The 14,619-nt window shown below is 40.9% G+C and overlaps 1 protein-coding gene across 14 annotated transcripts in view; it reads right to left on the bottom strand.

The window, feature by feature from the left end:
• Tcf4 (transcription factor 4) overlaps positions 1-14,619 on the bottom strand; it is a 347,519-nt gene that overhangs the window by 222,145 nt on the left and 110,755 nt on the right. For all 14 annotated transcript variants that reach the window (XM_052742440.1, XM_052742441.1, XM_052742439.1 and 11 more), the window contains 2 exons: positions 6,347-6,408; positions 2,842-2,938 (listed from right to left, as the gene is read on the bottom strand). In XM_052742440.1, coding sequence (XP_052598400.1) covers positions 2,842-2,938; positions 6,347-6,408 — 159 coding nt within the window. The remainder of the gene's footprint in view (positions 1-2,841; positions 2,939-6,346; positions 6,409-14,619) is intronic.

Genomic DNA, 14,619 nt, shown 5'->3' with positions numbered 1-14,619 from the left:
TAAAGTAGCTGATTTATTTCCAATGCTATAGCTTTTACCCTAATGTGACATGGTCAAATGAAGTCTTTGAAATATACAGAAATCTTTTGTACTTTTAATGAAAACCAGTTAAAGATTCTAGAAAGGACTCCTGCCCAAAGCTTTCAGTAGATTCTGAGAGCGTCTTTTGGTATAAAGGAAATGTCCACAAGGGTGACGGCATTAGAATATAGGCTAAGCACAATGATCATTCAGGATTCAATATGATTGTATTCTAAGAGTTAAACTGCTGGACGGCAAGGGGTCCTTACTTCATCTCTGTTTGCAAATTGCTAGTCTTTACTCTTTGAAAATCATGTCCTGTTTTTATTTAAAATAATAAAAATAAAAAAGCATAACACCCAAATGGGCTCATCTTAAAAGATAATTTCAGCAGACCTGGGCAAACTCAAAGATCTTTGCTTCCAGAGTCAGGCCATGGGATGTGCGAGCCAGTCAAGATGTGAAAAATGAGAGGGGTGTGAAAAGTTGTTCAAGGCCCCAGCACCCTCAGTTCTTTAAAAATATCTTCTAATGCTTCTCTAAACTAAAAATGTAAGGCATTCCATACTTGTTTCAATGTCTTTTTCTCTCTTTGTGTCTCTTTGCACACTGCACAGTGACCTCTCGCTCTGAGGGTGACTTCCTTGACCCGAGTCTGACACTGCCCCGTTAATGTCAGATAAACCATTTAGCCCAAGCACAATCCTTTTCTGTGCAAAAATCTGCTTGAGGTGGAGAATGTCGCGGTTTGTAAACAATGCAGAGCCATGTTCCAGACCAGACAGCTTATCTAACAGAGAAGCCTTTGCACTGAACAGTGGGCAGGAGCTCGCCCACACTGCAGCATTTCTCATCACAATGGGGACTCTGTCTTGGCCTTCATGACTCAGAGTGTAATGGAAGGAAGGCAGACGGATGAAAGAGAGAAGCTGACATGGCTTTCAGCTTCAACAACAACCACGCAGAAAGAACCACGTCCAGAGTGTCAGCCCACTTACACTTAACTAGTTTGTGAAATATCTGTCCAGGAAGAAACACGGAGCAGGGCAGCTATGTGACATGGCTGTACACCTTGCTGTGTTCTGAAACATTAACCCATCAGACTGCTCTTCAACTTGTTCGCATACATACCAAACTTCTAAACAGGAGTGCTTTACGTAGTTTAGGTAACATTTTAGCTCATCAGAATCACTTTAGGCTTTTCTAAATGAAGTCTGGAGAGTCTTTCCACATTACTTCTCAGATCACTTTCTTTCACTTTATCTTTGACTTTATCTGACACAGTTAGGTAAAAATGAACAGAGACGCGAAGAGCCAAGTATTAAAATCATGGCTACAGACACCAAAGAGTCTAAACTTGTCCAATAAAATCTAAGTTGACAAATACCTTGTCACCTGTTTCCATATATCTTGAGTTAGCTAAGGCCTGATGTATTTTTCACCAATAACTGAAAAGAGCTACTCCAGCTTTAGTTACAAATTAAAACTTCAATACGAAATTTATCATTTTGAAGGTAAAAAAAAAAAAAAAAACCCTAGCAAAAACAAGAACCTAGATCAAATAGTGTCTTGTGGTACTCAGAGAAGACACTCAAAGGCTAAACATGATGTTATCCATTAAAAACAACTTTGTGTTAAATACCTGATTTGATGGCAATTAAAAAAAAAAAGACTGAGATTAAAGGACCATCAACATCTTAAGTAACTGGCAAAGCTTCCGAGGTTTAAAACCAGGACACTCTTGAAAAGCATGCGCAATTCCAGTTTCAGTACAATATAATTATTGCTCAGTATTTTCCTTGGAGAATGGTCCAACAGCTTGTGTCATGAAATTGAACTTCATTTATCGACAGATCTGCCATAGAATTTGGCCAACCTGAAAGACCTCCTGATAGTGTGAAGAACTCACTTATACTAGAACAAAGATCATTGTCTTCAATCAAAACTGAAGTAGCCAGCTACTGGGACCTTTTAAGCCATTATGAATTATCTTTTCATTGCTCAGGTTTACTGCTGTTAACATCCCGACTGAGTAGTCAAAAGCAGAGAAATATGCTAACAAAGCCAGAATGTAGGGCATGACAGAAATCTGCAGACAGACACAAACCACAAGCAGCCACACGGCTTCTGTAAAGGCATATAGGATGAGGGCTGTCCAGAGCCGCGCTTCTCAACCTTCCTAATGCTGCGACCCTTTAATATGGTTCCTCATGTTGTGGTGACCCCAACCATAAAATTATTTTCACTGCCACTTCATATCTGTAATTTTGCTACTGTTATGAATCATGATATAAGTATCTGATATGCAGGATATCTGATGTGTGATACCAAAGGGATCACAACCTACAGGTTGAGAAACACAGACCTAGACAGTCAACGTAGAGTCTACACCCTGACAAAAACGCAATCAGACAATACAGTTCAGCTTGAGGGAGTTACTCTCTGACTACACATCTTTGTCAATCATGAAGCCAAACACTTTATTACAAATATTTGCCACTTTGACTTCTTCAGTGTATACTGAGAAAACTACTGTTAAATGACACTTTAAGGAAGACAAAAGTCTACATACATCCTGAATGACTGAAAATCTTTAATTCCATGTTTGTAAGACTTAGTGCTAGATGTTCTGCTCACCAACATTCACAGCCACTTTATTCTTTTATTTATAAATGGTATTTCTATCACTTAAGAGCACTATAGTAAACTGACTGACTATCCCTACTCCTAAAACCTGAACATCTGTCTGAGGCACATTTCCCCTTCCATGGCAAAACACAGGCTTTCCAAAAGCACATGTTAATATAAAACTTTTCTTACTTTGTATTCTGGAATTGACAAAAGGTGGAGAGAGATTGTCATGTGACCCAAGATCCCTGCTGGTCATGTGGTCATAGGGAGTCCCATCTCCATAGTTCTGTAAATAAAATAACAGAGTAAGTCTCTTCATTTTACATTTATAAACACACCTCAATACTGAAACATTTCCTACCAGAGAAACTGGAGTCAGCTATTATCTGGCCCATGAAATCTCACTGTAAAAACGTGTACCTTCAGGTGACTAGCAGACTCAAGGGAACTCCTGAATCCACAGAATTCAAATGTTTCCCACAGTAATAACTGTGAAATCTAGATATAACAATAATGCTACCAGCTTCATAGAATTGTTGACATGATTAAATGAAATAAATATGTAAACAGCCAACACCTATGAAGTAAACTGCATATAATAAGAGTTATTCTTTCTCAAAACCTATGTTAAAGTACGGAGAAACGATTCATAGTCTGCAATGATTTGCCTCTTGTGAAAGCAAGGTATAGCTGTTTAAGCAACATTTAGCTTGCAATACTAAAGCTTCAATGTTTTATTTTAGCTACTGTTGCAGCTGCAAAATGGATGGTTCATTATATTAGTAATTAACACGTAAGAATGTGAAGAATAACACATTTGAACTATGAATGAACATCAAATCTTCAGGACCAGACCTGTCAGATAGTTCAGAGAGAAGAGGTGTGCTCGCTGTATCCACCTGAAGACCTGAGTTCAACCTCCAGAATCCATGTCAAAGTGGGACAAAAAATAACCCTACAATGCTGTCCTCTGACCTCTAGATCTGGGCAGTGACATGTATATGCCCTTCCCCATCTTCATATACACACACTCATACCCAGTAATGCATAAAGGTTGAAGCTTCAACATAAATCAGTATGTATGCAGGTAAACAAAATATGCCACACAAAAGCAATTTTAAGGGGAATCATTTTTGAAAAAATGTTTCACTAGAATAATGATCTCCTCATCTTGGGAATTTAAAAAATAATACACTGTTTGTAAGCTTTCCAGTCACTTCAATTCCATGGAGAATTTCAATAACATCTAAGAAAGAGTTAAAACCAACTGTGTTATTTGATTCAAATCTCAGTCTATTAAAGAGCATGATGTGACCAGTAAGCGGGGCGGGGGAAGCGTCTGCTCAGCTGGTTGAACTGTCCATAAAGTCTAAGTCAAATTTACTCAGAGGTATCAGTTTGGTATGTTAGCCAAAGGGCAGAATCTGCCCACACATGAAAGATGGATGCTGTGAGAACAGTGGAAAGCCACATCACTTCAGTGTAAAGGACTGAGACTCTTGGGACAGGCAACTCTGTTCTCTCTCACCTTTCTTCCTTTACAAAAAAAAAAAAAAAAAAAATAACCAGGATGACGCTAGAATCTAATCCTGCTAGGATGTTCATTTGTAACTAGATGTCATACACTAAGGACCCATCCAGGCCTTGTATAACGCTGATTATTATTTATGAAATTTCCTCATCCTAGATAGTGCACTACAAACTTCAAACACATTTTGGAACTCAATTATCAGCACAGCACTTTGTGTGGAAGATAGTTCCAGAACTTGGTGATGGGAGGAAAAGGGACATAGTAAGGTCACCTAATATGAGTCTACGAACATCTATCTTGGGAAAGCCCCTGGATTTGGGAAACATAAGTTATAATGCAGTCATTCAAATCATTCACCAATATGTGTCTTGTGTATATTTATATATTCATGTGTGTGTATGTGTTCATGTGTACTCACTTGTGTGGGGGGTACATGCGTGTGGATGCCAGAGCCAAATTCAGTCATAAAAAGCACAGATTAGGGTAGGCTAACTTGTCAGTGAGCCCCAGTGCTAGGATTTTAAGTGGCACAGTACTATCCTTGGATTTTTTTTCCTTAACAATGCATTATAGGAATCCAACCCTAGGCTTTATGATTATATATAAGCTCTTTGCTGACTGACCTATGTCCCAAGCCCTACCAATTCATTCTTTTTTTTTCTTCTTTTTTAATTATACTTATTTACTTACTTGGTATGTGTGTCATGGGTGGGAGTGTCACACACGTGTGCCACAGCATATGCAAGTCAAAGGACAACCTGGAGTCAGTTCTCTCTCTACCACGTAGGTCGCAGGGGTGGAGCTGTCTAGGCTTAGCAGTAAGCGCCTTGACCCACTGCGCCATCTCACAGGCTTGTTTATGTCAATAAAAATTGCAGTTTCTGGAATCCAAGTTTAAAAGTAAACCAGGAAGATTCTAAATGGGTTTTGTTGGTCAAAATGCAGTTGAAAGGACATTGTATATTAGACTACATCCACACTGTAACACATTTTAAGTTTTAACAGTAGGCTGCTGGTAGGAAACTAATAGTAAGAAGTTAATATAAAGTTAATAATGTATTTTTACTATGAGAATTTAGCTCAATATTTACAGGGTTGTACTGAATCACATAAGAAGAAATAAAGAAAGTCTAAATGAACAGAACAATAGAGGAGCAATCTGTCAGCCCCACTTGCTGTCAAGGGATTGGATTTATTTGTGCAAGTGTGGACTGTAACATGAGGAGGAGGAAAGATTTCCTCAACCCATCCATATAATGCATTAGAATGTCAAGCTCGACAGCTGCTCCAAGGCTCAACAGAGTTCCTCATAGGCTTAGAGATCCTGCTACACCCTGAAGACCAGCTTGAGGCTCACAGTGCTAAGGACAGGTGCAAAGTGTTAAGTATGACTGGCTAAAATAGCCTTTTTGGCAGCTTGATGGACCACCTCTGCCTCCAGGGACAGAGCAGAGTCCTCCCCCAATGCAAAATGATGGGAACAGTTACAGTAAGATGTCCCCTCCCAGAAGAATGCGGCAGCTAGAGAAGCAGGAAGGAGGGATGTTCATTTTACTGCGCTAAGTCTACTTCTAACCGGAGACACTGTATGTGTATTATGAAACCTGCTGTGGGCTTAGAGCACCTGAAAAAAAAAAAAAAAATACAGTCAAGATACCATATGCAATGGCCTGCCTGGTGGAACAGTAGCATGGCCACAAAGTAAAACTAATGCAGAACCTGCTGTGCAAATCATACTAATAGGCTATAACTCCATGGAGTGTTATTCAGGAGTCTAGTCACACCAATACATGATTGATAAATTAGGATTTATTTAAGCTTGGTCTGAACGCAACAAATGACTTTCTCTCACACTTGATCACTGGCTGGCAAAGGTTGGGCTGTGTGGTTGCTAAAAGATTTCTCTTCAGGTTAGCACCACCAATTCAACAGGTATAAACTCAGGTGTGGTAACCAATAAAATCAAAGAAGCCCAGAAAGCTGCCCTCAATAAACTGACTGTACATATAGATCTGTGCAGGTGCGTGTGCATGGGTATGTGTGTGCATGTAGGCACATAAGTATGCACTCGTGCGTATGCATGCCTGATGCATGTGCGAAGCTTAGTCAATTTACATACATGCCATGTCTGCCTGCAGGGAAAAAAAGATGATATATACTTACCCTGGATGGGCTTGGATGGCCTCCATTCCCCCAGGACCCTGAGCTACTTCTGTCTTCTACATCTAGGGACAAGAGAGAAGTTCTTTAGGCTTTCTTGCAATAATTCTTTCGTTTTGTATATGCACTTTTAAATTAATGTTTCAAATTAATCTCCTGTTGCCTTTAATTAAGAACCAGGCGCAGGGCTACCATGATGACAGTGGCTTCTGACCCATCTACTTAAATTAACTAATTTAGATTCACAGCAGACGTGAACTGGACCCTCAGGAACCAGAGGTATGCACATAAAAATTGCTTCTATCCTCAACAGCATTTGATAGCCTCCGTCGTGAGAGATAGGAAATGGCGCTTAAAGTTTTATTAAAATCTTTTGAACAAAACAAACTTAAAAGTACATGAACACAATTTAAATCCAGAGGGAAAGTTAAGCTGAAGTAAATACCCACACTGACACTTTCAACATCACTGCCAGAACATGACTAGACACTGTTTGTTCTCTAGCCAAGTTTATTACAGCAGACAACAGACGTGCAAGCAAAACTACAAAATGAAAAGGACTCGGTGCTTTGCTTTCACTAGCACAGTGAAGAGATAGTTGGGCTTTTCTAAAGGTTGTGGAGACACCTTCTGTTTCTCACAAAACAAACAAACAAACAAAAAAACCCAGAATGGTCCATATAGCCTAAACTATCATCATCATCATCACCATCATCATCACCATCATCATCACCTTCATCATTGCTTTGAGAGCTTGATATAATGCATTTGATCATATTCACCCTTACCCCAACTCTTTCTAGATCCATTCCCCCCCTTTCCCTACCCACCCAATTTTATTTCCTATTTTCTTTTTAATCTTTCAAGACTAATTTCTGCTGCCCAAATATCATTGATGTGTGGTCTTCTACTACAGAGTAAATTATTATCCTGGTATTTGATATGTAGAAACAAAAGTTGACATTAGATGATAAGGCAATATTTGATTTCGGTAAGTCATGCTTGAAGAGACCCCAGTCAGCAACCAGGAAGTTGGGATTCACTGAACTCTCTCCCTGCACCGTTCTAATGCTGAATACAGTAAGGAACATTCCTTCATGGATGTTGTGAGCAACAGTCCTGAGGACAGCAGAGCCATGAAGTTCTAAGGCTCACTCTATATTGGGGGATGGCTTTGACATTTTGATGAAAGGCCCATTATAAGCATGAAAAGTTTCCCTGTTGTGTATATTTTTTGATCCTGGTAGATAACAGACGGCCATCACAAACATCCCCTGACAGAATCGGAGGAGGGTGCGAAACTCTGATCCAGGAGACGTGAAACCCCATGTACTAACTCTCCGAACATCTCCCTGATACTGTTTATTCTCTTACTGGCCTACTGTCGCTCCTTTCATCACTGCCGGTTTATTATCAGCAGAAGCAATCACAGTGTAATTAATTGGCTTATTTTTGGGTACAGAGGAGTACACGGTGTTACAGGATATCTTAAGAGACGGGATAGCAACAACTAACTTACTGCTAATAAACCTGAATCTTCCCCTTGCATCTATCTCTCAGTGGCCCTCGTCTCCTGACCCCATGCCCCCTCCCTCCCTCAGTCTTCCCCATCCCTCTTTTTCTCCCTTAACCACAGTTCCTCGGTTCCTCTTGGTTGGTACCCCAGAAGGTAAGGAACTACAGGCAGATGTCCCCAATGGACAGTTAGACTCGGTGCACGGCAAGCTTAAGGCGCAGAAAAGCAAGCTCAGGAGACCACATCGAGTCTGGAAAAGGTGTAAAACTTTCCCCAAACCTGCTGTTTAACGACCCAGCATGCTGCCCTATCCTATACACACTGAGCTGGAGTACACGAAGAAGGCATTCGCAACCCTCAGGGATTTTCACACGAGTGAGTTTTGTATCCTGTGTGGTTCTCTTAATTCTTAAATAAAACACAAATATTTTCAGGGAGTGGGGGTGCAAAAATAAAAGCTCTCAATCACTGCAGGTTTTACAGGTTTTTCAAACATTTAGTACAACCTGACTTTTCCCAGCCAAAACTTGGATTGATGGGAGAGCCTGCCCTTAAATCTGCCCAACATGCAAGAAAGGACTAGATTTGATTTTCTCTGTCTGTCATAGACTTCATAGTGCCTGGACTTGTCTATCTTTCAATTACAAAAAAAAGGAGGGAGATTTTAAACATACAATATAGGTGAGGGCAAAATGCACCATGTGACTCTGCCAGAGAATCTCCATTGGGGGCAATTTTGCCACCAACAGGCATTGGCAAGTTCCACAGGCAGTTTTCGTTATCACAGGTTAGGAAAGAGGTCAGAAGCACCCTACAAAGGCACATGACAGCCCTTTCAATCAAGAAAGCTCTTGCCCCAAGTACAGACCATGCTGAGACACAGTCACCCCAGGCCAGTGAAAACAGAAAAGGAGTTCGAGAAAAGATGGGCTGCAATTTAATATGACTTACTAAGAATTCTTCCCCCGATACACTGTGGCTATGGATTTGAACCCAAGCTGGAGCTGCATGGTTTCAGGAGACCTTTATGCCTATCTTCTGTCCACCGAATAAAAGGAAAAAATGGTCAACCCAGCAGCCTGCTAATTAGCAGGCAGATAAAACACATCAAAACTTGAGTATTCCCAACTGGGCAATTTCAAAAGCGAGCAAGCCACTAATTAAAAATGCTGGAAGTCGAGCTTTTTCAAAACAGGTTAAATACTGGCTGGGTTCCGTCACAAAGACATTCCTACCCAATCAGATCTGACTGCTCTTTTCCCATCCTTTCCCATTTCCATCTTTCTCATTTCCTGACCTCACACTGCTCTGCCTTCCTCTCTGTTTCCTCCCTTTTATTGCTCTCTTTTGAACAAGATCTTCCTCCCCTTAGCTGGCTAGATCCAGAGGATGAGGACAAATCATCAGGTCCACCAAACTCAATAAAGAAGACCACCCAACGAATTCTAATTATATTTTAGCTTGGAAAAAAATCTATAAAAACTGCTATGCATTTATGTAACGCAAAAAGGAAGTCCGTTGTGGCAATTCACAAACAGGTAAACATGTCACTTTTTAGCCATCTGTGTGCATCCTCTCTGCCCTAAGCTTCATCAGACCTGCCAGTCACCTGAGTGTTTCCTCAATAACCAGGCCAGTGCATCTCATCTCAAAGTCCACCCGCCTCCATCTGAACTGCTTGGCATGATCACTTCAAAGCCAGCCTCTTAGGGTGCATCTCAGACACAGAGTCTGGACCTCACCAGTAAGGCAAAGGCAACTGTGTTTATCGCAAGGTCCCCAGGTAATTTTCATGCACATGGCAGAGTATGAGAAACACAAGACTATGCTACCAGAAACCAGGCAAATGATGCCCATACCCCTCCCTACAGCAGCCTACCTCACAGAGTACCTTAAAAAGGTTCTCTGGATAATGGTAGTTAGCTAGTCTTAAGAGCACATACTGTTCTTGCAGAGGACTCCCAGAACAGATATCTGGACGTTTACAACTGTCTGTAACTCCAGTTCCAGAGTATCTGACATCCCTCTGACCTCCTCACACACATGCATGCATACGTACACACACACACACACACACACACACACACACACACACACACACACATATATTTTAAGCACAAAAAAATAATCCTTTAGAAAAAGAAAATGTTCTGACTCCACATTCAGTCCATGCTCCTGTCTCAAAGCATCCCAATGGTACTTGCTAGAACTTTTTGTGTAGCCTGCACCTGGTGTGTGCCTGTCCACCATTCATTCTATGCCAGACACTGTAGTCTTTGATGTCAGCCATGGGGTTGATCCTATTACTTCCTGTGCCTAGAAGGGGTGTCCAACCTTTTGACACTGCAACACGGCACAGTCACTGACGTCTACGAAGTCCGTGCTTGAGACCTACAGAATTGACTTGAAAAAAAAATACTGAGTTTTGTTCCAAACAGGGTTGGCTGTCCTAAAACTCGATAAGTACACCAGGCTGGCCTCAACTCACAGAGACCCTCTTGCCTCTGCCTCCCAAGTGCTGGGATTAAATGTTTTAAAGTAAGTTGAGAGTTTTATGCAAACCTTTTAGCTGTCTCTGGCCACATGTGACCTGAATGCCATGAGGTGGACATGCCTAACTGTTCCTTCCCTCTCAGATGAAATGAACCCGAATGTGTGACCAGCCTTGTGCCGGACACTTATATGTCCTAACAGGATGCCAACTTTACATATGAGAAAAGTAAGGCTCAGAGGGGCTAGAAAGGTACCCGAAGTGTTAGTACACAGCCAAGGGGGGACAAATACACAGCTGATATGGGATCATGATTCAGTGAGTACACCCAGCAAACACTCTGTGGTATGAATTTCTTAATTCTATACCCAGCTGGAATGTTCCTTCTTGTCCCCCAGATGGAGCGAATGTATTTTAAAAAGCACATTTTCTAACCACTACTGTATTCATAAAACATTAAAGATATTCAATAATAGATAAATTAAACAAACATTTGAATGAATCACAAGGTAACAGCATAAAAGACAAATAGTAAAATTCTATCAAAATAGATGCTATGATGGGCTAGATATTTGCTTGAGGCACATGGAAACTTTAGGAGCTATTATATTGGCAAAGACGAAAAGAAAATTTAATGCAGTTATCAGAATAAAAGATAAAAATTGTTCAGGGTAAACAAAAGTAACACTTGCTTTTAATTTCATGGAAAATTCAAGTTCTCTCAATAAAAGTCAGACTAGAAATAAATAATTCACTTAATCTATAGAAATCACACTTGTGGAGTTGCTGAGGCTGGGTCAGTATTATAGTTCATTAAACGGACATTTCTTCTACAAATAACCCTGTGGAGATACGCACATTCCACCCCAAGCAGTGATGAATATATATAATATAGACCGTATAGCAAAGAAACATGCTTAGCTCCCTCTCAATACCTTGTATGGTACACAGCAGAGGATGGGCTCATTTGTTTTTTACTGAATCAAACAAGCAGAAAGTGAAGAAAAAGAAAACAGCATTTTTGGTATAGGAAAGTGTTTACATCTCGATTATGAGACAAAACAACAAACAGAGAATGATCCAGGTAACACAGTAACAAAACAAAACAAAAACAAAAACAAAAAGATGCTGGCAGAGGAGGTCCGAAGAGCCAACTCGGGCCACTCTTTGTATACAAATAACCAGTCACCTCTTCACCCTGGGCATGGGAAGGGATCACAATGCTATGGGCCGAAAGAATGATACAAAAATACCAGCAGATGAAAGAAATCTACACTTTTACAGATTGAAAGGAGCTCAACTGCCTGAGGTTTTTCTGATAATCATCCAAAACGTGATAGTCTTGGCAACTTTCACAGACGTGTGGCTGCTCTGAAAATCAACAAGCCATTGAGGAGCTCGCGACTCGCGTGGTTAGTTCTGTGAAGTCATTCTAAAATGTCTGACCCTTCACCGCCAAATTAGAAAAGTTATCTGGGCAGAGCTTGGACACAAGTTGACCCTGACAGGGAGGATCCCCTGACAGGATTCTAACTTTCTCTGGTTTTCCATCCATTCATTGCTCTTCAGGACTGGATCACTCAGATCCACACTTTGTGGACAATGATGCTCAAACTATCAAGGAAACAGTGCAAACCTTGAAACTCTGTGCTGGGAGATGGGGAGCAGACTTAGATTTGAACAGGGGCTCTTCTGTGCCCATCATCATAGTCCAAATAAGTCACTGGCCACTCTGAACTTATTTTTGTGAATCATAAAATAAGCGAGTTCGATTTCCATTCTTGGAAATAGGGCAGGCTAGTATATTTGGATAACCCTCCCACAGAAGACTAAAAATGATGGATAACAGGGTTTTTTTTTTTTTCTTTTACGTCTTCTTTAAAATACTAATGAGCTGACATGATATGAAAGTTCCATCTAGCCAAAGCCAAAATCAAAGCGAAAGCTGGAACCCAGGGCACAAGAAGACATGTCTGCCAGGAGGACATGTGCCAACTTAGAAAATTTAATGGCCTCTTCAAACAAAGGAATCAGAAGAGAAGAGTAAGACCTACCCAAGGGGAGATAAAGGGAAAATAGAATTTGCAAGCTTAAGGAGATACCTTATGGTAAATGGCTAATTTACACTTGTTAAGCACAAGTGCCACCCCCAGAAGAAATTCCCAGCATGGGATCCCTACTGAGAGTGCCTCATCTGCTCAAGGCCTCCAAAACTGAAGTTCTCCAAACCACTTGAACATTGGGACTGAAGGAAATCTGAGTCTCCTACTTTTATGGTTCCTAGTTTGACCTAACAGAGCAGAGACTTGCGCACAGTCACCTGGAAGGTAGAGAAACACAAAATAATGAGGATTCACAAATGCTACTTTCCCCATGGAGTGTGAAGCCATATCATAAGTGAGAATTCAATCGGCATTAGATTTGCTCAGTGGCTCCAGTTATCTTTAAAATATTCCTTTCGTGCCTTATCGCCAACACATCTTTCTGCATGTCATATATAAATGAAGTGGTGTCAAAGATTATTCTAGATGCCTGCAGACCTATATAAAGAAACAGACCACATATTAAGTAGGTGTATTCCTAATTTGAAATAAACAAGTCTCAGAGCTAACTGGGTATTTTGGTTATATGATGGGGATTGATTCTTTCCATTGAGCCTAGAACCGACTAAATACCAAGACCCTAGAGCACCCTGAAATCACAGAAAAAGTAACACTTTGCCGCACTCAAATGCTTGCTCTTGAGGAGACACACTGATTTACTACTGAAAACTCTCACATACTCCAAAGCATTCAGAGGCTAAGGATGATGAATTTCTCTGAGAAGCTAAGTCTTCAGCCACAGGTTAGCATCTACATTGTCTTGAGTCCTCTCTGCGACAACAGGCACTGTCAAACATCCTCCACACCATGATGGAGACTCCCAGAATGCGTCCATCTGTGGCTCCTACTAATTCTCTAGTCCAGGAAGAACCCTTGGCTGAGCCCTCCACACAAACTGAGAGGGCATATGCTCTCCGTCAGTGCCAGATGAATTTAGAGTTCAAAATATTTCATCAGCAAAGAGCGTGTTAAGGACGTGCACATTTTCATTAGCACCCAGCACAATAAGAGCTCTAAGAGGAGTGATTTGAAGTCAAATTTGGGGACTAGTGCCGACATGGGAAGAGTTGAGGAGCTCCTAACACTGATAGACCATGTCCATACAATGTTGACTGCTGCTGTTTCCTATTAGAAACAAGATGTGATGCTTCAGCATGCAGGCATCTGTGCAAGGCCAATCACTGAGGAGTAACTCCGGCACTTACCAGAGCCGACTGAGCAAAGGACAAGACAGTGAGACTTTCCACACCCACACTGTTCTAAGATATAATCAGTAAACAAAAAGCGGACCTGGGCTTCCCGTGTTCCCATCACGACTGTCATGGAGCTTTCCATATCAGATCTGAAACTAAAAAGGTGTGTGTGTGTGTGTGTGTGTGTGTGTGTGTGTGTGTGTGTGTGCATGCATGAGTGTGAAAGGTAATTGAAGATACTGGAACACAGAGTATAAAATAACTTGTTTGGAGTGGAATTACTGTAATGCTGTTAGCCTTTATTAATGCCGGTTAGTATTTCCTTTAAGCACTGTTAAAAAATGTTATTCTAAAAGTAAATAAATAAATGTCCTTTTTCCTAAGTTTGTAATAAGCTTTCTAATAGTCAGTCAACTTATGCATCAAGTAACTCCCCCAACCCCAGTTTTCCCTGTCATCCTTTCCACGTCTCCAGCCTTCCGTGTTCACCACCACAGCCTATGACCTGCCGAAGAAGACTGATCAATCTGCATGTTCGCTTCAGGGGTCATGTCTCAGTTTTAGGGCAATTTTCTCTGTATTTAGGCTCAAATGTGCAAACCACACTATATTACTCTGCAAAACATCAATGAGAAGGCTTAATTAAGTAACACTGACAGATAAATCCATTTCTTGCACAGTAATCAAATCAAAGCAGGTTGACATAACACAGGAACTTAATACAGTTATTCCCTTGTAATTGGAAAAAGGCCCTTTACTCCTCATTAAAGCAATCTTCTGGGTACGGGCAAAATAAGAAGGCTCAGAGCTTTAATACTGCCCTATAAAAGTCTCAAGGCGCAGAACCCATCAGCAAACAAGCCAGATTATCTGAGTCCTTGATCAAGGCAGCGCACACCGATCCTACCATTTTCAACTACTAACTCTTTATCTCTGCTACAATTAAAGAGGGAAATCGGCCTCAAACACGTAAA

Source organism: Peromyscus californicus, unplaced genomic scaffold (genome assembly GCF_007827085.1).
Source record: "Peromyscus californicus insignis strain IS unplaced genomic scaffold, ASM782708v3 Scaffold_17__1_contigs__length_78620276, whole genome shotgun sequence".
Taxonomy (NCBI): Eukaryota; Metazoa; Chordata; class Mammalia; order Rodentia; family Cricetidae; genus Peromyscus; species Peromyscus californicus.
Note: the sequence above shows the minus strand (reverse complement) of the source record. Positions and strands in the feature narration are given on the sequence as shown.